A 23,056-nucleotide genomic window follows, 5' to 3' on the forward strand; every position below is an offset into this window, starting at 1 on the left:
TTTGGGAGCTGCCTACCTTCCCATACCATGCCACCTCTGGCACTTTTCTCCCAGTTTGGGTTACTTACAGCATCTCAGCTGGGCTGGGGGGAAAGTGACTGAAACAATGGAGTGTGAGGAGAGCACCAGGTGGAGGAATGATCCGTTCTCTTCACCCGTGTTTCCCGTTTGGAATAAAAATTAGAGTGTGAACAAGGACAACATTTGATCTTAATATGTGGCTGGTCCCTTGATGGCTAGTATAACCCTCTACTTTATGCTGGGGGCGGGGAGGAAAGGAGGAAATTTCCAGGTACATAGAGAAAAAGAGTATTTATGTAAAGCCCAACATGTTTTGAACAGTGGTTCTTCCTCTGGGGCACTATAAATACAATGTAAAACTATTCAACAAATATTTGTACAAGCTTAGCTTATAAAACTCATAATCAAAACTTGAGACACTCCACCATGATTTGTTTCAACAAAATAAGGGATTTTTAGATTCCCAATATGATGATTAAATAATTAAAATACTAAACCTGAATAAGAATCCAAACAAATCTTTGTCTAATCACAATGTAAATGGCAAGAAAATCAGTTTATAAAACAGACTGTGAAAAAAGACCAGCCCCAAAAGTCTCAATAACAAAAGATAAATCGCCCCAAACAAACAAGCATTGCTTGCAAAAGAAAGTTATCCTCAATTAACCGTAATCATTTATTTGAAAATATACACATACATCGTAAAAACTGAACTACCTCTTTGAATAACTATTTTCAACACGTTGTCTATCTACCAATTGTTGCAATCACTCAGGATGAAGTTCTGCCTTATGCTATCTGAGTAATGGCTGGGATAAGTGGGGATTTGCTCTGGTAGTGGTGGTCCCCTAGTTTGGCTGCAATGCTCATCTAGGGCCAGTCGATACTGGCATATGAGCATAACTAATCTAAATCACAAGATCAAGGATAAGTACTACTATTAAACTTTGAAGTCATTAACAGATTGTTCAAGTTACCATAATTAGATCAACAAGCAGCCACTTCTGTTGCTGTTTTGGAATTTACCCTTTACTTTTTTCTGAGAGGAGAGGAGCCAGGGTGGGCTATCTATTTCGTGAAAAATAATGGGTATGTAGTGATTTTGTATAAAAGCAGCACAGTGAGACAACTGCACACACAACTTTTAACTGTCTGTCTGTCTGTCTGTCTGTCTGTCTGTCTATCTATCTATCTATCTATCTATCTATCTAATCTATCATCTGTCTGATTTATATCCTGCACTTCCTCCTAGTAGGAGCCTAGGGCGGCACTTTTGAAATCAGAAAAGAGTTATTTAGCTTTCAGTGAATTCTTAAGACTGGGACTACACAGTATTTCAACACACACATTATACACATTTGCTGGTTAACAATGATGTAGGAGATTTTTGCAGCACGAGGATTAGCAGAAAGATTGCTTAATGCAAGGGAGAATCAGGAGAATGATAAATGCAGCCTTTGTCAACCTGATGCCCTCCAGATGTTTTGGAGTACAACTCCCGTCAGCCTCAGCTGGCATGGATGGAGCTCATGGGAGTTATAGATCAACATATCTGAAGGGTGCCAGGTTGGCGAAGGCTGGCTTAATGGTTCCATCACCAGTTTTCCCCCTGCCCCAAAAATATATCTGGGCATATTCTACTCTTAGAGCTCACTGAAGGGAAATAGGACAAAAAGGGCTGGGAGGGAGAGAGAACTTGCAGTGGAGGAGGAGAAATGGCAAGTACAAGAATAAAATATTTAATATTTTAATTAAATTATTAAGTACCTTAATACCTTCCTCTTTCAACTTTTATGGAGAGACCTTATGCCAGTCTGTTTTGGCATTGCTTTTTAAGATGTTTTGTTTTTTTAAAAAAAATTAAGATGTTTTGTTTTTGAGATGTTTTAAGAAGTTCTTAGTGTTTTGTCCTTTGTTTCCTGCCCTGGGCTGCTTCTGAGAGGAAGGGCAGGATAGAAGTTTCATAAATAAAATAATTAATAAATAAAGTAATCAAAGTTAAACGATTCTCTTCCATCTGTCAATTCTCCCCTACAAATCCCCAGTGCATTAATGTTGTGTCTTCTTCCATAAGTAAGTACTTATTTGGGTGTTCCACTCTTCAGATATCCACAAAGAACTTTGATGACAGGAGGTCCATGTTGGTCTTCCGCCATGTTTCTTTTAACCCAATGATAAAAGAGGCTTCTTAAATTACTGAGTCAGAAATTAGAAGGTTTCATCTTCATTTCTCCCTAACCATTCTCTCTCCTTTACTTGCTTTAAAGTAGGAAAACTTCTATATTAAGAAGATAGTTTGACAAATGTAAGAGCATCGCAAACAGTTAAACAACCACATAGAAGGAAAGCTCCAAAGACTGTTTTGGCCTGTTTCCATTGCATATCATTAAGAGAATGTTGTCTTGACTTAAAAACTACTGACCTTTACCTCGCTTTTGTGTTACCAGTGAACAATAGATCCATTCTCTGCATATGTTCCCTCTGAATCTACTATCTATGGTCATTTGACATAATATACAATCAGAAGTAATTCATGCCTCAACATCTTAGCCTTGAAGTAATTATATGAAGTGTGTATGGCATATGTCCTAATATGTCCCAAAACATATAAGTGCAGCAGTTGTTTGCATGTAGCCACCAATTCCCTCTTCTAAGGCAGCATAAGAGGTGCATTCTGTTCCGTAATAAAAGTCAAAGCAGGCAAACTAGTACCTTGCCATTGAAGCATCTTCTTTTAAAAATAGTGAAAACTTATTTTCATTTTTCAATACATCTCAACTTTTTTTTTACTTTAAAATGCAAATGAGGGATTTTAGGGGAATCTTTCTATTGTGTTCTTTGCCTCTTAATGTGCATTCCAGTACACAAAAAAGAAGAACTCAGTCTCCAAAAGAAGGGGCCTGAAACTGAGTAGTCTCAGGGTCCAGAGATGCGTCTTGTTAGTTTTACCCTTAGCACCTATCCTGGTAAGAGGGCACCATGTTGGCTATCCCTGAGCTAAAGTCTGGAGGTAAGTGCAAGGCACTTGACAAAGGCCTTTGCCAGGTCTTGAGACTAATCAGTTTCAATTCCTATGTGAATTCCTTCTTTGAAGGTTAAGTACTTGTGATGTCTTCCAAGACCCTCAGCAATTTCCAATTGGTCTGTGAGGAAAAAAAGGTTTGGAAACCACTGGGTTAGATAGAACACAGCATGGTGGAGACATGGGGAAGCACGAGTCCGCAACTGGTATTAAGAACAAACCTGCAATATCATCTTACCCGTTATATACCCAATCAATTACTACTCTATGCAGTTGAGGGCCTTCTACAGATACCATCTTATCAGAGGTCCATTCTGCACAACATAGGAAGCAGACTTTAGTGTAGTGGCATCTACCCTTTGGAATTTCTTCCCCTTAAATATTTGACAGGAACCATCTCTGTTATCTTTTCGGCACCTACTGAAGACCTTCCTCTTTTAACAAGCCTTTTAAGTAGAGACCTTATCCCAGTCTGCGTTTGCACTGGAATTGCTTTTTAAGATGTTTTTAAAGCATTTTAAAAGAAGATGTTTTTAAACATTTTTTTAATATATTTTAGTCTGTTGCTATGATGTTTTAGAGTGTTTTTAGTGTTTTTGTTTGCTGCCCTGGGCTCCTACTGGAAGGAAGGGCAGGATATAAATTTAATAAAGAAACAAGAAAAGTGTTTTTTGACACACTGATTGTAGTATAAGTTTTTCTGAACCACAGCCGTCTTCCTTGGATGCATTAGGAGAGAACCACCAGGTTCCAGTTAGTCATCATAGGGTACAACTGCCTGTAGAGGTATTTTCCATGACTTAGTCCAAGATCCTTGTAAAGCTCTCTAAGCTTGTGGGCATCACTATATCTTGTAGCAGTGGATTCTATAAGGTAATTCTGTATTGTGTGAAGAAGTACTTCCTTTTGTCTGTCCTGAATATTCTGTCAGTATTGTCTAGTGGCCCCATGTTTTAGCATTATAGGGTGAGGGGGATTTCTCTGTTTTTATTCATGCCATGTATAATGTTTTAAGTCTCTACCATATCACCCCTTCCCTGTCCTAGGGGCCTTTTAGTTAAACTAACCCTTCCAAAACTTTTCTTCATAAAGAATGTGCTCCAGTTCCTGGATTATGTGGTTGTCCTTTTCTGTACCTTTTTTTACTGCCATGGTAACATTGTTCATACAATTCATAACTTCTGCAATCCTTTTTCTGTCTGTAATATTTCTCTTAATTTTACAGACTAAAAAGAATTTGAGATTATTGGACAGGATGAGAACAGATTTAATCTTTTCTTTTTCTTTCACATGCCTTGGCATTCCCACAGGAAATAAACAACAGTATCCTCAAACATGGTATTTTTTCTTCTCCTCTCCCTCCCTCCCCCGTCTCCTAATTAACTAATTGTTAAAGCAGGTATCACCATTATAGTGGACCTATAGTATATGATGTGTCCACTCTTTGTTACAACTTTTTTTGTTCTGTGTTATTCCAGCCTCAGGCAATTTACATCCCTCCTAAAAGCAAGAGCCTTTCTGGTTCCCACAGAATCGTTCAAAGAATGACTCATATTCCTTATGTTAATTGTTCAGTTCTCAAAATATAGCACTTACAGGGTGTGGCTCCAAGGGGAAAATCTACTATACTTATAGGGCATGTTGAGAAATGCTTCACATATACATCATTTTTTCCTTTTTATTTTTCAAAGCTTTAGCCCTTTTCTGTCACTTTTTAAGATGGGGCGAATATTATAAAGCAAAACAAAAGTTAAGTGCAGTAGTGTTAACACAGCTACACTTTCTGCAGTGAATTACTAACTTCAAAGCAGGTTTAGGCCACAAGTGAAATTACATACATGATCTGGTCCTACAAGACTGATTCACATTGCTAAAGGACAACTGTATGTTACATGGGAGATGCGTAGAATGTTTTACTTTAATGAAGCTCTGAGGAGGAAGGCCTCCAGATTTTGATTTTTTGGGGAAAAGTATATGGATGCCACACTTTTTCCCTCAGGTGACAAAGCAGCTTGTGTGTGTGTGGAGGGGGGCAACTGTGGTCAGGAAAATGGATTGTGGGGAAAGCGTTAAGCATCCCCACCACCACCACTGTTTGTTCAAAGTCTGAGCACCCTCCCCAGCAGCATGAAAGCAGCAAAAACAAAAATCACAGGGTGCCCTTCAAATGTTAGTCCCATGTCAAGTCTAATTGAGCCCATATTTCCAGAATGCGTTTTCTAATTGAACAGTAGACTCCTGTTATATTGAACTGTTTTTGAAAGGCCTACCCCACACTGAGATGGGGGTTCACATTATTGAATGCTTTTCCACAGAGAACACTAGATGGCAGAGAGAAAAGTAGCCCAAAGCCTTGCTGGTTTTCTGTGTTCAGGATTTGGTTTTGTTCTTTTGGTATAGAGTAATATTCAGTCAAGTGAACTACCCTCCTTCAGTCCAGAAGAGGTATTAACCACCTTAATGAAAACTAGAGGAGCATCCCATAAATTTTACGTGGTATGGCTGCTGTTTGAGAAACACATCCACTGTCTTCATACTCCCCCTACCCACCCCCATCCGATGTGCTCCTAGTTGCATAGTTATTTTGCTTTTCTTGGGAACTGATTTTCATCTATTAACAAAACTTTGAGAATGTGTCCGCGGTATGCAATCTTCAGTCTATTCAAATATTGCCATAGGCTTTATGTTTGCTTTTGCTTTGAGATTCAAAACTATAGTGCAGTTCTATCGTCTTGTGGAACTGATATGGTCAGATCTATTCAGCAACAGGAGAGGTATTATTATTATTTATTAAATTTATATCTCGCCTTTCTTCTCCAAAGGAGACCAGGTACATAAGAACATAAGAAGAGCCTGCTGGATCAGGCCAGTGGCCCATCTAGTCCAGCATCCTGTTCTCACAGTGGCCAACCAGGTGCCTGGGGGAAGCCCGCAAGCAGGACCCGAGTGCAAGAACACTCTCCCCTCCTGAGGCTTCCGGCAACTGGTTTTCAGAAGCATGCTGCCTCTGACTAGGGTGGCACAGCACAGCCATCACGGCTAGTAGCCACTGATAGCCCTGTCCTCCATGAATTTGTCTAATCTTCTTTTAAAGCCATCCAATCTGGTGGCCATTACTGCGTCTTGTGGGAGCAAATTCCATAGTTTAACTATGCGCTGAGTAAAGAAGTACTTCCTTTTGTCTGTCCTGAATCTTCCAACATTCAGCTTCTTTGAATGTCCATGAGTTCTACTATTGTGAGAGAGGGAGAAGAACTTTTCTCTATCCACTTTCTCAATGCCATGCATAATTTTATACACTTCTATCAGTTCAGTAAGTTGCACTTCAGATTGTTCAGTGGCAGGTGTCTTTCAGAATCTTCAGGGATATATTGGGAGCGGTGGGGGCAGCATACTGTGAGGAATATATAACTGGGCAGCACTATGGAGGTAGATAAATAAAATTTCTCATCTTACTCATATATTTGTTTTAATAATGAACAGAACAATTTGTTTCCGCTCACTCGCTCTCTCACTCTAGATTTAGATATACAACATTTATTACAGTGACTAACAAAACGCTTTAAATATTATATGTATCTCACTGTATCCCACGTTGTAAATATGGAAAATGATGGGAATCCTTCAGAAAATCATGGTAGAGACACTGTGCCATTAATAATATCTGACAAGCAGGCTGCTGCTGTCTACTACATAGACTCCTGGCATTTGTCACAGTTTGAGCCACAGAGACATCGAACATTTGCCAACAGTTTGTTCAGATTGCTTGGAATCTATTTTATTGGCCTTGTTTTTTGTGGCTCAGTTTAATGGCTGAAAAATGTATAGCAGAAGATTATTGCAGGGAAGTCATTTCTCAGTTTTACAAGATTCATGAACTTTTCTTCTTCTGGAGAGGTGGAAGAAGTAATAAATACCTGTATACTGTAACATTTGGGTAACTACAGTGTTAATGGATCACTCTTTGAAAACCTTGCATTATCTTTTCGGTTAGCAAGAGAGCCTTTCTACTGGGATGTCTGAATATTTTGGAGAATCGGTTGTAACTTCCCTGACTCAGCAGAAGAAGCAAGACACCCTGAAAAAGATGTAAGTGCTCTCGCTGTCCCACGCACAAAAACAAATGCAGTTTCAATATGTTTAAAATGTGAATACAAAACTTGATAATGTCAAGGCTTCAGCAAAGTACCAGAAGTGCAATGTCACCTCATCACTCCCACCCATACATACACATAAAAACAACTCCCTAGAAATAAATAACAAAGACCAGTTGGAACCCACAGGGGAAAGAGGGGGAAGGGGCTTAAAGGAAAAAGTATTCCTCTTCCTTCAGCTTTCTGTTGCAGTTAATTGATCATGGGTGAAAGGGAGAGAATTGGTCTCATGCAGGGTGGGGGGAGCACACCTTTCACACTTCTTATGAACATAATTCATCACTGCCACCAGCAGCAGTTGCTTCAGAGTGGAGGGAGTTAGCCTCCTTGAAGCAATGGGGGGGGCAGGAAATGGGTTCATCAGATTCCAGTTCCCTCCCTCCCTCCCCGTAATTGCTTTGGCAGCCCCGCAGCCCCATAGCAGTTGTTCTCCTCAGATGCCTCCTTCTTGCCTTCTCTTTTGATTTGGGCTGAGCAATGGTAGTACAAGGACATGGAAGAGCAGTACCAAGCACTTCCTAAGAGAGGAGTGGGGAACCTCCAGCCCAGGAACCAAAGGCAGCGCTCCAAGCCTATTGAGACTCTTCCCTAGGCCATGTCCTCTCCCAAGGCAAAAGTGCTTTTGCATGGTTTGAACGTGTTCTTGAACTGTGCTAATGCCTCTTGTCTGGATGGAGGATGGAGAGATGGGAGTGGGAGGATGTAGAAACCTCTGGCTTCTGCATGACTAGAATGTGTTGAACTGTACATAGATAAAAGTCACATCTGTTTCTCCACCCACTTTTGCCTTTGACCCCACCCACCACTGACATGTGGCCCCAAAAAGGTTGCCCATGAGGGTATGTGGCCCTCGTTCTGAAAAAGGTTACCCACCCCTATTCTATGATTCAGAAATCCTGGTGCATCCTCACATAGTTGGGCCTTTCTTTTCTCTAGTCCTTCCCCAATGGAGAAGGTAAGGAGAGGAGGTTCCACCTGCAATTCCTTTTATTACTTCAGGCCGAAGGAGTGTGTGTGTGTGTCTGCTCAGGTCTCCAGTGAGTCTGAAGCAATCATGGTGGCTTTCCTTGAGATCCAACCCCCACAGTGGGTTCTTTGGCTTGTTCCAAGGCTTTGTGTTGGTCTAAAAGGAAGCAAATGGCCCCTGCCACTACCCACGCAAAGTGCCAACCCTAGCCAGCTGCAGGCTAGCACTTGTGTGTTTGTCTCTACTGCCAGGGATATTCCATGTGAGCAGCATGCATGTGCAATCCTTGCCCACTTTAGGGGCTTGGGGGGGTACAGTGAGAGGTATTCTGACCCCCTGCTATTTTTCTAAAAAAGGTTTGGATGTCTATCAGTGGTAGAGCCCCCCCACCTGAGGCCTGCAGCAATATATATGATGCAGTTATTCAAAGTAGAAAATCATTAGACCCTACGCAAAAGGCAGAAATGAAGTGTTATGCCCAAATGATGATATTTGAAATGAATGGGGAAGGGGGGGGGAGAAAGGACTTGTTCCCCTTATGTAAGTTAAGTAACTGAAAACAGTCTGAATTTTTGGTTCCATTGGCTGATAAATATTACGTTGATCTTTCTCCAGGTTTCCCAGGACTTGGACTATTTGACAATTAAATTAGTTCCCAAGATATAGAATAAAATCCAGACCCTTTAGCTCCTATTTACTTGGAAGGCAGCTGAGGGTCCTTTAGGCTGAAGTAAGCACTGGGCAGAGGCACATTCTTTTTCTTCCACTTAATGTTTTTTATACCAACTACAAAAAAATAGTATTAGTCTGATTTGAACTTCAGTCTTCATTATACTGTGAACTTTGCACAGAGGACTCTCCCACCCCTTACCCTTAAAGCTGATATTCCCACAATTCTAACAAGGTCCAAGAAACAGTCCTGCCTGTGGTTAACAGTTTAGCCTGTTTAAAGTTCAGCTGTGTGAATGGCATATGCTGTCGAAAGGCATTTGACACCATGTTGTCTGGGATTTTCCTTGTCTCCTTATGCCTCCTGGAATCTCATCCAACTCATTAACTATCTGTTTTCCTGGCTAGCCCATGAACAAACAACTCTAGCACCAACAGAGGTGTGCTACAGTAAGTTGCATGTCCTGTAAGTCACTCTGAGGCAGCTTTTAAAAAGTTTCTGCTGTTCACAGCAGCTGGAATAAATGCTGAGAATATAAAACACGATGGGTTGGCGAAGAAAGTAGGGAAGGGGATCTGATTGTCTTCCAGTCCCTGGCCTTCAAGTTTGCTTTTTTTCCAGAGGACTGACTTAGTTTTTTATGGACTGCCCACCCCCATCTGTTTAATTGTTAAATTAGATGCAGTAGATCCATGGGTGTAAAGGAATCCTTATGTGGCTCTATTGAAATAAATCAGCCAGCCAATCAGGGCATGGGAGTTCAGCGTGGGCATCAAAGCAGCTATACCTCTACTAAATATTTATTTATTTTCATCCTGGTCCAAAAATCAACAAAGCAGCTTGTGATCGCCTAAAATACATCAATAGAAAAACAAAACAAACAAACAACCATCAGAGGTGCACACACAAGATAATTAAATTAAACAGCATACACACCAACATAACAGAAAATAACTCAAATCTGGTAAGGAGTGGTGTGAACCTCGAGTTTGAAGCATGGCATGAAAATCAGGAGGTTTGAACTTGAGATTTTATGGGTTTGCTGCCCTCTCCCAACTTTTCAGGCCCACAACCAGAAATGAAATGAGATGGACCAGTTTCAACGGCTCCCAGAGCAGTTCCTTCCACTTCCTTCCCTTTCCCAATCTTACCTGGATATGGTGGCTGTGGGGAGGTCTCATGGTAGGGCTTCTGTAGATCTGAGACACTGTTGCAAGCACGTATAACAAATGCAGCCATGATCATCAGGTCTGCAAGGAACCATGGCGAATGTAGTTCCCACACTGTCTTGATTGGGGTAGTCAATGTGGTGCACACCAGATGTTGTGGACTACACTTCCCATCATTCCTGACCATTGGCCATACTGGCGAGGGCTGATGGAGTCTAGAACATCCAAAGGGCACCACATTGGCTACCCCTGCCCTAGATGCAGCCATGATAAACCAGAAGATGTTCACCAGCATGATTCCCTAGAATTATTTCCAGTGTGTGTTGGGAGCATGGGTCCTCTCTTCTATTAAATCACTGGATGGGGGATTACATGGCATGATCTCCTGTTTTGTTGGTATCTGCTGTGTTTATGAAAGTGGCATACAATGTATGCCAGCTGAATACCCTAAAGTGCCACAGTGCTGACAAAACTGTCCATTCCACCAGTCTGGAAATGAGCTCCCACTCTGCGCCCACGTACATTTATTTTGTCTCTTTCAGCATTTCAAGACAGTATGCATTGTGGACTATGACATCTGGATAAATTTCATTCTGTCCTATGAATTCACACATGAACTCCTACACAACTCATTCTTTAGTAAATCTGATTCCCTCAGTGCAGATGGCTACTGGTTGATCTTTATCCATAATGGACAAGCATAGTTGTTTACCAAGACAATAAGCAAGCTTATTGTTTCCAAAAGCACATACTTCAGAAGCTTTTCAGCATTCATAGAAAGAGTGAAGTGAAGCTGTTGTGAGCTATGCATTATCATTATTATTATTATTATTATTATTATTATTACTATTATTATTAGAGTGAAGAGGCCAAAAACAAAGAAAGCCAATGAGAGAAAATCTGAGCCCAGCAAGGACGACATGGAAGTATATCTTGGCTCACTGTGCTCAGACAGGGAGTAGGAAGAATGCATCTCAAGCTCCTTCCGATGCTTGGCCTGAAGCGAAATGTAGGCGTATAGCACAACCAAAGGATTGCATAAAAACAGCTGAGAGCAGCTTGGGGCTTCCTGTTTCAGAATGGGACAATGATGAGAATTGGAGACAGCCGAGCAATTCTGGCAGCTTCATTTTGCGGCGTGGTTAGACATGATTTCTCTGCAGGAACCCTCAGTGGTGCTGTGAGTCAGCCTGGCCATATCCAAACCAAAGTCTAAGGATGACTGAAACGACAGAAATGCTGTTCTGAGCATGCAGGAGCAGGGGCAATAAGGGTGTCTCTGAGGCAGGATCACTTAGTTCCCAGACATGCAGTTGTGCTGGTTGTCCGGGGCCATCTTTTGGACAAATCCTCACCAAATCCCACATTGTTTTCTAAATGAGGCTTGGCAGGAGCCATGTCTGATGAAGAGTTGCTTACTTGAAGAAAAGCCTTCCCAAGAGACTTGTTTTTATGAGAAATACTACAGCCGTCATGCAGACAAATCAAAACCAACTGCAGTCACCAAAGAATAACCCTTAACGCTTAACTCCTCTTATATGCCAAGCCTGCAGAGAAGCTCATTCAAAGTGTGTGTTTGTGTTTTGGCCGGGGATGGGGAGTGGGGAAGGTTAGGGGAAAAGGCAATCCAAAAAGCAAGCCACAGAAAAACAGAGCCCAAAACTTAAAGCTATAGAAAGAAACTTGTACTTACATTATTATCTCTTTTGCCAGTGCCATAGGTAATATATATTGGCTTCTAACATCTAAATGAACATTTCTCCGGATCCAATGGCTTTGTTAAGGTTAAAAGATCCTTAAAGGCACTGAAATTTAACAAGACACAGATTCCATAGCACTGTGTTATACACACATTTCTTGACATCTTTTACTCCAGAGGCATCCTGGTGAATTCCTGATAGGAATCCACATCTGATAATTGGAGAGGTGCAGATTTCAGTATAGGTTATTGTTTTTTGGCTTCCAGTAAAGACCATTTTGTCATAAATCCTTTATGGAGCTTTGTCTTCTGAAGTTATTTACAGCCTAATTTTCATTGCTTATTTTCATGGAGAGGGAACTGGGATTTATGTGCTTTTGCATATATTTTTCTTGGTCTTATTCCTGTTTTATTGTATAACTTTTAATATGCAAAACTCATTTAGAAGACATAGAGTACGCTTAATAGAATATATCTCCACAACTAGCAGGTTGGGAAGAGAGAGAGGATAGAATCAAACCACGTTTGTACCTCAAATCCACTTAAATTTGTTTGAAGCTAAACATCCATTATTGGAATATTATGAGTTTTGCCATTCATTTGACTCATTTTTCCTTCCTTATTCTGTTACAATAAATGTTTATGGGGACATAAAACTGCATCACAATTTGCTTTAAAGAGGCTCAGAGCCTAAGTAGTCGCAAAACTAGTCAGTGTAATTGATCATGGAAATAATATACCCACTTTGCTTATTTCTTGCACACATTTAGATGTGTTTGCCCCATTTTATTTGTTTTGTTTTGTAGATCACCTTGTTTGAAACAAAAGTAACAAAGCATGAAGTAGCACAATGAGTCACACTCTTGAATGCAGTTTAATCTCTTTTTTTTTGATATATCAGAAGAAAAGAAAGTAAAACAAAGACATTTGAATTCCGTGACATATGCTCACGAACAGATCCTGCTGTATTTACTAATCTCTCACACACACATGTGCACACACACACCCTGACTCCCCACTACCTCATCTCAGTATGAGTATGGTCTGAAGGCATACCACCTTGACTCCCCAACAGAAGAAAGGCAGGATATAAATGTAAGAAAATAAATACATTTGGGAAGGTTTAAACCTTCTGCCCTGCAGTTTCCAGCACAAATCAGCTGGGGGAGGGCAACCGGGGTGGGGGGGAGATATGTGATGAAACTCACTGATTGCATTGCATACCACCCCCACCCCCACTCACTAGCTGATGAAAGCGGTGGAGTACATGTTTGCAGTGCCATCAGCTGGGCAGTGGTCCTACAGGCTGCAAGGAAGATGACTTTGGATCACTTGTGAGCTAGCTTCATTCTCCAGTTCACTTTAAATACATTTGTTGTATGTACCTTTCAATTTTTCCCTTTGTGGCAAATAGTTTCTTCAGAAAGTGATTTCAGCTGAGAAAGTGGTTCAGAGGAAATGATAGAACTCCCCCCTTCCCCAGCATCACAGTTCTGATCAGAATTGGGGGGAGGGAGCTGATTCCATTCGAAATCAATTTGGCCCTCCCAATGTCTAGTTTGACTCTAAATTGCAACAGATATATAATATAGATATATAGATATAATTAAATGAGCATGCAATGACTTGAGTATGGGAAATCACCCTTTTTCTTTTAAAAAATCCTTTTTGTCCATTAAGAGATTCTCAGCCCAGTTTCTCAAGACTCATTGACTAGACTTATTTTATAAGCCTTAGCATGTTTGAGCAAGCAGGGCTCAAAACACTGCAGCATTAGTTTCCTAAATACTTCAAATCCTTTCCTTGTATAGGAGGAGGGGGAAACACAGTACTCAGTTTAAACAAAGAAGGAAAATTTATGATCGCAGATAGTGTGTATCATGGGTGTAATTAGGATCACATCCACACCATACATTCAAAGCACTTCCCCCACCCAAGAATCTTGGGAACTCTAGTTGGTTAAGAGTTCTGGGCATTATAGCTCTATGAGGGGTAAACAACAGTTCCCAAGATTCTTTGAGTGAAGCCATGTGCTTTAAATATGCTTCAAATGTATGGTGTGGATGTGACCTTGGTTTCACCTTAATTGAATATTTCCACATTCAAGTTGGGAAAGGCACGGGGGAAGACATGCTACCCCCAGAACTTTTTTAAAACTTCCCGGAGTGGTGGGAGCCTATTTTGGCCAAGATGTTTACCCTTTTTAATTCTACAGGGATGCTACCACAGGGATGGAAACAAAGCATTGTAATTCCCATATTTAAACAGGCAGAGAGGCAAGATCCAAAAAATTATCGTCCCATTAGTCTACTAGATATCAACACTAAATTATACAGCAAGTATTTGCTGAATAAATTAGAAGAGTGGGAAGTAGCTAATCAGATTATTAGCCCGGAACAAGCAGGCTTCTGAAAAGGACAAAGCACAATAGATCACTGCTGTACCCTTTATTATCTAGCGAGGAAGAGTATGCTTGGCCCCACGAAGCACCTTTACGCAGCTTTTGTGGACTTGGCAGCTGCCTTCGACTCAATAAATAGATCTATGATGTGGTCCAAACTTGCCAAAACTAATATCGACAAGCGGCTTCTGTTTCTAATTAAACAACTCTACTCCAACACCACCGCTAGAATCAGAGTAGGCCCCTCTGGCTCTCTAACTGACCCTATAGCGGTTAACAAAGGGGTTAAACAAGGCTGTCTTCTGGCTCCTTAACGATATAATCACAGAATTATCGGACCCGGCCTTCTTCCCCCCTTCGGCAGCGAATAGGAAAGTCTCGCTATTGTTATATGCGGACTATATGATCTTACTATCTATCTCCCGTATAGGCCTAAGGAGACTTTTGACAAGTTTGAACCAATACTGCAAAAGGGAACAACTTCAGATTAATTACCTAAAAACAAAGGTTATGGTTTTTGGGAAAAGACAGCAGAATCTCAAATGGTCTATTGGGGGCCACGCAATTGAACAATGCCACACGTTTAAATATCTGGGTATCCAGTTCCAGGATACTCTTACCTGGAAAAATCAGCTTGCTGCTATGAAAGCCACAGCTCTAAGAACATCTGAAGCTATCCTTAGATTCTATAGGACTGCTGGGGGTAATCTGGTGGCCCCGGTATTGAAAGTTTTCCAGAGCAAGGTCCTGGCGCAACTTCTTTATGGGGCAGCAGTATGGGGATGGGAGGACTCTCTCCTCCCTTCCCTCGAGTCCATGCAAAATAATTTCCTTAGAAGGCTCCTGCGATTACCCACCGGTACGCCAGCCACGTTTCTCCGCGTGGAGTCCGGTCTAATGCCCCTTAGTGCATGCATACATAGTGCCCTGCTTACCTTTTGGGGGGTCACAACAAAGGCACCAGCTAAGATTTTATTGAATGCCTGTTACATAACCGCCTCCACCGATTTACAAACATAGCTCACAGGTACCATATCTCAATACAGACTCTAAATAGACTCAGTAGAACAAAGTTATGGGAATCCATTGTCGGGCACTGTGAGTGGATGGATAGATTAGCAATCACCAATGCCAAATTTTCGAGGTGGTATGGTCTATTTAAGCAGGACCATTTGAGGGCAAGCTATTTGACTTACCCTCTATCTGTCCAATTTAGGCATGCCTTTACAGCGTTAAGGTTCCAGATAATGCCCAGTGCGACCCTCTCCAGCCGCTATGCACAGGTACCCTGGGAGCAACAATTATGCATTTGTGGGTCCGGGGAGGTGGAAGACCTCCCCCACTACCTACTGGTCTGCCCTCTCTATAAACAGCCCAGGTCCAAATTCTTAGGTGATTTGATTCTATGGCAAGGAGTTCCACAGGGTATTAATGTTATCCCTTTTCTGCTAGCAGACAATGACTATACGATCACGTATAGGGTAGCCCAATTTGCCCTGGCGGCCCAAAAACTACGGATTAAACATCTCGATGGCCTGGGTCAATAGTAGGCACGTGCCTACCCAGGGGATCTGTAGAAGTGTTTTATTTAGTTTTATGTGGTGTATTTTTGCTGTACATCTGGTTTTAATATGAGATTTGTGTTTGTCTGTTGTTGCGACGGCCTATGGCTTTGCAATAAAATTATACCTACCTACCTACCTTAATTGAATAGAATGAAATCCATCTACTGTAGGTTTACCCTACTTTTTTCATGGTAAAGTTCAAGAAAGAGGAATATATCAATAAGTGAAATCACTGGCGCTGTGTAGAAGCATGTGGTATTACGTCATGCAGATTTATTGGTATATTTTGTCAAACTGACCCAGTTCGCACATCAGTAGTTTACTGTGAATGTGCTGATTTGGGCTACTTTGTCCTTCCCACTAGTGCACAGGAAAAACAAACCACAAACTGCCTTACCCCATATGTGCCCACTCGAGCACTTCTCTCTATGGAACAGGCACTGTTACAGGTGTCACATAATACTCTTTGGAACTCCCTGCCTATTGACATCTGGCAGGTGCCTTCACTGTATAACTTTCGGTGCCTGCTTAAAACTTTTCTGTTTAGGTAAAGCCTTTCCAGAGCCATTCACATAGATGTCGATCTATGTGTTAGTTAGCAGCTGTTTTAACTGTTTTGAATATGTTTGTAATGACTTGCTTTTATCTGTTTTATTTATAATTTTAATTTTTATATAAACTGCTTAGAGGTCTTTACATTCAACTTGAATATAAAGTTTGTTAAATAAATAAATAATCCCTGGCTTAGTGTTACATCCAAATCAAGACTTGTGGGGGTTTTATAGTCCCCCAAACCATAATCAGAATGCTAAGAAGAAACTGTGGCTTCAGATTATGGTATGTTTGGAGCAAAACAAACCATGACCCCTAGGTTGGCTGTAATAGAGAGAAGGTCAGGTCTCCTGCTCCCCTGGTGCGTTCACTATAGCTGCCCAATTTCCCTGCTTTTTAAAGTTTGATAGAAATATCTGTTGGTGATAGGTACGTTCTTAAACCACATGTTTTTTGCCTATTAGTGAATATAATCATAGAATACAGTAATACCTCAGTTGAGGAATCCTCCAGGAACCAAGCTCCTTTTAAGGAAGGCTTTTTTTTAAGGTAAAACTGACCTGCTTTGCTTTGCTATGAATAAACTTCAAGCCTGTGCCTTTGCTGTAAGGTGAAACTGACTAGCATGTGTCTTTACTGTGCTATCAATAAACTGATAAGCTTGTGCCTTTCCTTTATTTATTTATTTATCACATTTATATACCGCCCCATAGCCAAAGCTCTCTGGGCAGTTTACAAAAAATAAAAACATTTGCTAGGATGAAACTGATAACCCTGTGTGTTTACTTTGCATTAAAGATATATTCACTAATAGGCAAAAAAAAACACCAACCACCTTGCAGTTTAAGAACATACCTATAAGCCAACAGATATTTCTATCTAAAAAGCAGGGAAATTGGGCAGATCTAGTGAATGCACCAGGGGAACAGGAGACCTGGCCTCCTCTCTGAGATATCTGTACTACAAATTTGTAAAAATGCAAACTCAATTTGGGTTGGTCTTTCAGAGTCCAATCCACTTCCTGCGTAGCTTGGAAGAATTTGGTAATGTGCCTCTGAGCATATGGTGAGTGGTGGCAACACCTGCCATCTCCAAAGATGGAGAATTACATTTTTAGATGTTTGTTGGCGTTCTTTCTTTGCTTTCCTGTGTTACTTCTGTTTCTACAGAAAATCTAACCTAGAAAATTATAGTTCTCTCATTATTCATCCTAGAAATCTGTGTCAAATTTATTTTTATTGATTTCAAAGCCATTTTATTGGTCAATGTCATATGATGGTGAAGACAGCCTTTTGTGTTTCAAACTGGAGATTATGTTCTGTTTCTCTTTTGGGTGCATTAACAGTTGAATCTGAAATTGCAATTTGGTGTAAAATCAGACTGATTACAATATGCTGCTACTTAAGAAACAGCATGGGATATGTCAGCTTCTGCTGAGGCAAAATGAACACTATTCCATACTACTCAAAAGAAAGTAAGAAGAACCCCGCTGGATCAGGCCAAACGCTCATATAGTCCAGCAGTCTGTAGCCAACCAGATGAGAAAAGGGAGTCCAAAATGGGTGGGAGTTTCTAAAAGAGGAAATTCTAAAGGCACAATGGCAAAAAAATCTGTCAAGGAAAAAAGGAGGAAGACAGCAGAAGAATGTGGCTTCACAAAAAGCTTAGAGATGACCTGAGAACAAAAAATGACACATACAGGAAGTAGTAGGAAGGCCAGGCCACAAAGGAAGAGTACAGACAGGTAGCATGGAATTGCAGGGATGGTGTCAGGAAGGGTAAAGCTGAGAATAAGCTGAGGCTAGCAAGAGATGCTAAAAGCAACAAAAAAAGCTTTCTTCAGGTACATCCATAGTAAAAGACAGAGAAAAGAAATGGTGGCACAGCTACTCAATGAAGATGGCAAAATGATAACAGATGACAAAAGGGAGAAGTGATCAATCCCTCCTTTGGCTCAGTCTTCTCCCAAAAGAGGGTCTATAACCCTCCCGGGAAATGTGAAGGGGCAGGATTGCAGCTTGAACTTGTTAGACAAATGGTCAAGGAATACCTAATCACTTTGAACGAGTTCAGATCTCCAGGGGCCGATGAACTGCATCTGAGAGTATTGAAGGAACTGGCTAAAGAACTCTCGGATCCACTGTCTATTATCTTTGCGAAATCGTGGAGGATGAGTGAAGTGCTGGATGACTAGAGGAGGGCTAATGTCCCTATCTTCAAAAACAGCACAAAGGAGGAACCTGGGAACTATAGACTAGTCAGCCTGACATCAATCCCTGGGAACATTCTGGAGCAGATTATAAAGCGGTCAGTCTATAAGCACCTTGAAAACAATGCAGTGATTATTAGAAGTCATCATGGATTTATCAAGAACAAATCCTGCCAGACTAATCTTATCTCATTTTTTGATCGGGTCACCTCCCTGGTAGAATGTGGGATTGCTGTAGACATATGTCTACTTCAGCAAAGTTTTTGACAAAAGTGTCACATGATATTCTGATTAGCAAGCTAACTGAATGTGGGCTGGATGGAACAACTATCAGGTGGATACACAGCTACAGAATCATACTCAAAGAGTGCTTATCAATAGTTCTTTCTCATACTGGGAGGAGATAATGAGTGGGTACCATAGGGCTCAGACTTGAGTCCAGTGCTTTTCAACATTTTCCTTGAATGAGGAGGTGCAGAGAATGCTTATCAAATTTGCAGATGATGCAAAATTGGGAGGGATAGCTAATACCTTGGAAGACAAACAAAATTCAAAGGGATCTTAATTAGGCTGGAGCATTGGACTGAAAATTAACAGGGATAAGTGCAAAGTCCTACACCTAGGAAAAAGAAACCAAATGCACAGTTATAAGATGGGGGATACTTGGCTCAGCAATAGTACATGCGAGAAGGATCTTAGGATTGTTATTGATCACAAGCTGAATATGAGCCAACTGTGATGTGGCTGCAAAAAAGGCAAATGCTATTTTAGGCTGCATTAACAGAAGTACAGTTTCTGAATTCCGTGAATAATTGGTTCCCCTCTATTTGGCACTGATTAGGCCTCAACTGCATCCAGTTCTGGACACTTCACTTTAAGAAGGATGCAGACAAACTGGAACAGGCTCAGAGGAGGGCAACGAGGATGATCAGGGGACTGGAAACAAAGCTCTGTGAGGACAGACTGAAAGAACTGGGCTGTTTAGCCTAAAGAAGGGAAGACTGAGGGGAGATATGATAGCACTCTTCAAGTATTTGAAAGGTTGCCACACAGAGGAGGGCAAGGATCTCTTCTCAATTGTCCCAGAATGCAGGACGTGGAATAATGGGCTCAAGTTAGAGGAAGCCAGATTTCAGCTAAACATGAGGAAAACATTCTAACTGTTAGAGTGGTACAACAATGGAACCAATTACCTAGGAAGTTGGTGGGCTCTCCAACACTGGAGGCCTTCAAGAAGCAGCTGAACAGCCACTTATCAGGTATGCTTTGATTTGGATTCCTGTGTTGAGCAGGGGGTTGGACTTGATGGCCTTATAGGCTCCTTCCAACTCTATGATTCTGTGCCCACAGGAAAACAGCAAGCAGGACATGAGTGCAACAGCATTCTTCCTGCTTTTGATTCAAAACATATGTATTCAGAGGTGTGCTACCTCTGACACTGGAAGGTAGAACACAGCCATTGTGGCTAGTAGCCATTGATAGCCTTATCCTCCATGAATTTCTCAGCTATGACCTGAGAAGGAGCTCCTGGCTTGCTGGGTCACCATTTTCAGAAGTGATCTCTAGACCAGGGGTGAGGGACCTGTGGTCCTCCATATATTGTTGGACTCCAACTTCCATAAGTCCCAGCCAGCATGACCAATTGTCAGGAATGATGGGAGTTGTAGTCTAACAACATCTGGAAGGCCGCTAGTTCTCCACTCTAGAAAGGAAAAGACCTTTTTTTATGCCAGAGCAGGGAAGACTCCCATGACTTGGACATCTCATTTGAGGGGAGTGTGATATTGACAGTTTTCTCTAGGGAAAGGAGTAAAGGTTTATGTGGCAGGTGTGTTTGCATAGTCGAGTGTGCTCATAGTACAAGGGAGCTGAGTGGATAAGTACAGTTTTGGGATGCAGAGGGTGGGCTGGGAAGGACCTTGAAGTAATTGCAAATACAGTCTAGAAACGTCAGTGTAGCCACGTGGATGTCTAACACTAATTAGCAGGGAGTTCATTCCTTTTGTTCCAGTGATTTCCACAAGAGGAGTGTCTGGGAACTAAAGTTTTATAACTTTTAGGGACAGTGCCTTGTGAACTTTAGTTTGACACCTTCCAGTGCAAACATTTGTTTGGGACATCAGTATATGCTTACGGACAGTTGTGATACTGGGGCATCTGCTGCACCATCAAAACACAGATTAGCAACGTTTCTGAAGGTGAAAAATATTTTCTGGAGGTGCTAGTAACTAGTTTTAAAACATATTTTTTAAAATATCTTTTAAATGCTCAGTTTAGAATGGCCAGTTTTAAGATGTACATCTGGGGACCCCATGAGGAAATGTGGCTGGTGGGGGCACAGAATGGAAAGTGGTCCTCCTGTGTTTTCCTCCCCCCCCCCCCCCAGTGAGCCCATTTCCTTAAGCTAGTAGTGCTGTCAAACAGTTCCTGTTCATTTAATTGGGGCTTGTTGTGACCATTCTGGTTTACTCTGCCTTAATGCTTTGGAACATCAGAGTTATTTAACTTTCGCTTAATCTGTGATAAAAAAACCCTGTTTATATCGATAATGCTATAAAGATAGCAATTAGAAAAGATTTATTTTGTCTGATAACTGGGTGCCACTTTACAAGAAATGTAGCGTAATGCTCTAGTCCTGCATGTCTACTAGGTACAATGCCTACACTCTGGTTCTATTTGCTCAGTCGATAAAGTGGATTTCTAATCTCCCATCATTTAAATGCTGTTCGAATATACTGTAGAATCCTTCCCTTCTATCACCCTGGTTGAGGGCCAGTTTGCATGCCTTGCTGTGGGATGTGCTATAGGAACCACCGGTACTTTGCCCCAAGTCTGAATAAAACTCTGCTCCTGGTAACAATGGCAAGCCAGTTTTCTGAAATGCTCATCACAAGCACACAGAGATTCCATGTCAGCATTCAGTGTGGAACCAAAGAGGGGAGAGATTCTTACCTAGGTTTTGTAGGCTGCTCTTAGCTATATTCTAGATTAAGTCTCAAAAAGAACCAACAGTGGGTTGGTTCTCGGTACAATACAACAAGATATGAATGAGTCTTGTGGGTGTGCACAACCACTTCCCTCCTCCCTTTGCAGTAGGCGAGAACAAAGCAGGAAGTCTTCTTTTAATTATAGTTTCCTGTTACATCCAAACCAGGCAACTATAGTTAACTGTTCAACAAGCCAGGACATGAAGCCAACGTCAAACCATAGCTTCATATGCTGTGCTTGTTCTGAAGCCATTGGCCATAGCTTCTCAGTTCAGAAGCAACAGTCAATGATAGTTAATGAAAGTCTTCTAATTTTGTTTAGCCTCACCACAAAGGGAGGAACAAAGGGACTGTGTGTATGGCCAAGAGGCTTGTTCGTACCAGGAATTAATCAATTGAAATGTCATCAAAAATCAGCTAGTGTGCATAAGGATTTCTTGTGGTAGTAACTTTTTTACATGTTGTATTTACTAGCAATTTTCTCAACACAGGCCATTTCTATTTGTTTGTTTCACCAAAGGGATTTGTGCATATGTGTGTTCTTTGTACAAAAGACTCATTTGTAGTTCCTAGACACTCCTTTTGTGGAAATCACTGGAACAAAAGGAATGAACTCCCTGCTAATTAGTGTTAGACATCCACGTGGCTACACTGATGTTTCTAGACTGTATTTGCAATCACTTCAAGGTCCTTCCTAGCCCACCCTCTGCATCCCAAAACTGTACTTATCCACTCAGCTCCCTTGTACTATGAGCACACTCGACTATGCAAACACACCTGCCACATAAACCTTTACTCCTTTCCCTAGAGAAAACTTTCAGTATCACACTCCCCTCAAATGAGATGTCCAAGTCATGGGAGTCTTCCCTGCTCTGGCATAAAAAAGGTCTCTTCCTTTCTAAAGTGGAGAACTTGCGGCCTTCCAGATGTTGTTAGACTACAACTCCCATCATTCCTGACAATTGGTCATGCTGGCTGGGACTTATGGAAGTTGGAGTCCAACAATATATGGAGGACCACAGGTCCCTCACCCCTGTTCAGGTAAGTGAGTTTTGGTTGGAAGGAATGGACTGGATTTCACAAGAACAAAGTTGACAGAAAACAAATTTGTTTAGGAAGAGGCAAACTTTTTCCAGCCTCTAGCTGAATCATTATCCAAAGCACAAACATTATTTTGTGTGAGGCCTCTTCTGACGGACAAAAAACAACAACAAATAAAAATAAAATCTGTGGGTGTCTCTTCCAAAGTAGTATTCTGTGAAAAGGTAATATGCAGTTTCCACCCAAATTAACACATTTGTGTCTTACTTCTTAAATTGAAACATTCTTTGCCTTCCCCTTTATTTCTGCAGCAGTGGAAGTGATGAACCACAATAGTTTTGTATTTCAGAATTCTTTGGTTTGAACTCAATGGATGAGAGCAGCTCTTTATCTGTGAGTATCCTAACAGTGGTCCTGCCATTATGGATTAGTATTTAAGAGTGCTATTTGTTTGTTTTTTTGTTTTTATTATTATTATTATTAAATTTGTTAGTCGCCCATCTGGCTGCTTGTCCAGCTACTCTGGGCGACGTACAAAATAAAACGTACAAATACATTAAACATTAAAAATCTGAAGCAATAATAGTAAAACCTAGCCC

At 41.2% G+C, this 23,056-nt stretch overlaps 1 protein-coding gene across 1 annotated transcript in view; it reads left to right on the forward strand.

Annotated features, from left to right (window-relative positions):
* Positions 1–11,051, forward strand: part of SLX4IP (SLX4 interacting protein) — a 105,878-nt gene extending 94,827 nt beyond the window's left edge. The window contains exons 7-8 of the mRNA XM_061622550.1: positions 7,038–7,132; positions 10,863–11,051. Coding sequence (XP_061478534.1) covers positions 7,038–7,132; positions 10,863–10,965 — 198 coding nt within the window. The 3' untranslated portion in view covers positions 10,966–11,051. The remainder of the gene's footprint in view (positions 1–7,037; positions 7,133–10,862) is intronic.
* The last annotated feature ends 12,005 nt before the right edge of the window (positions 11,052–23,056 follow it).

This window comes from Rhineura floridana, chromosome 4 (genome assembly GCF_030035675.1).
Source record: "Rhineura floridana isolate rRhiFlo1 chromosome 4, rRhiFlo1.hap2, whole genome shotgun sequence".
Lineage (NCBI taxonomy): Eukaryota > Metazoa > Chordata > Lepidosauria > Squamata > Rhineuridae > Rhineura > Rhineura floridana.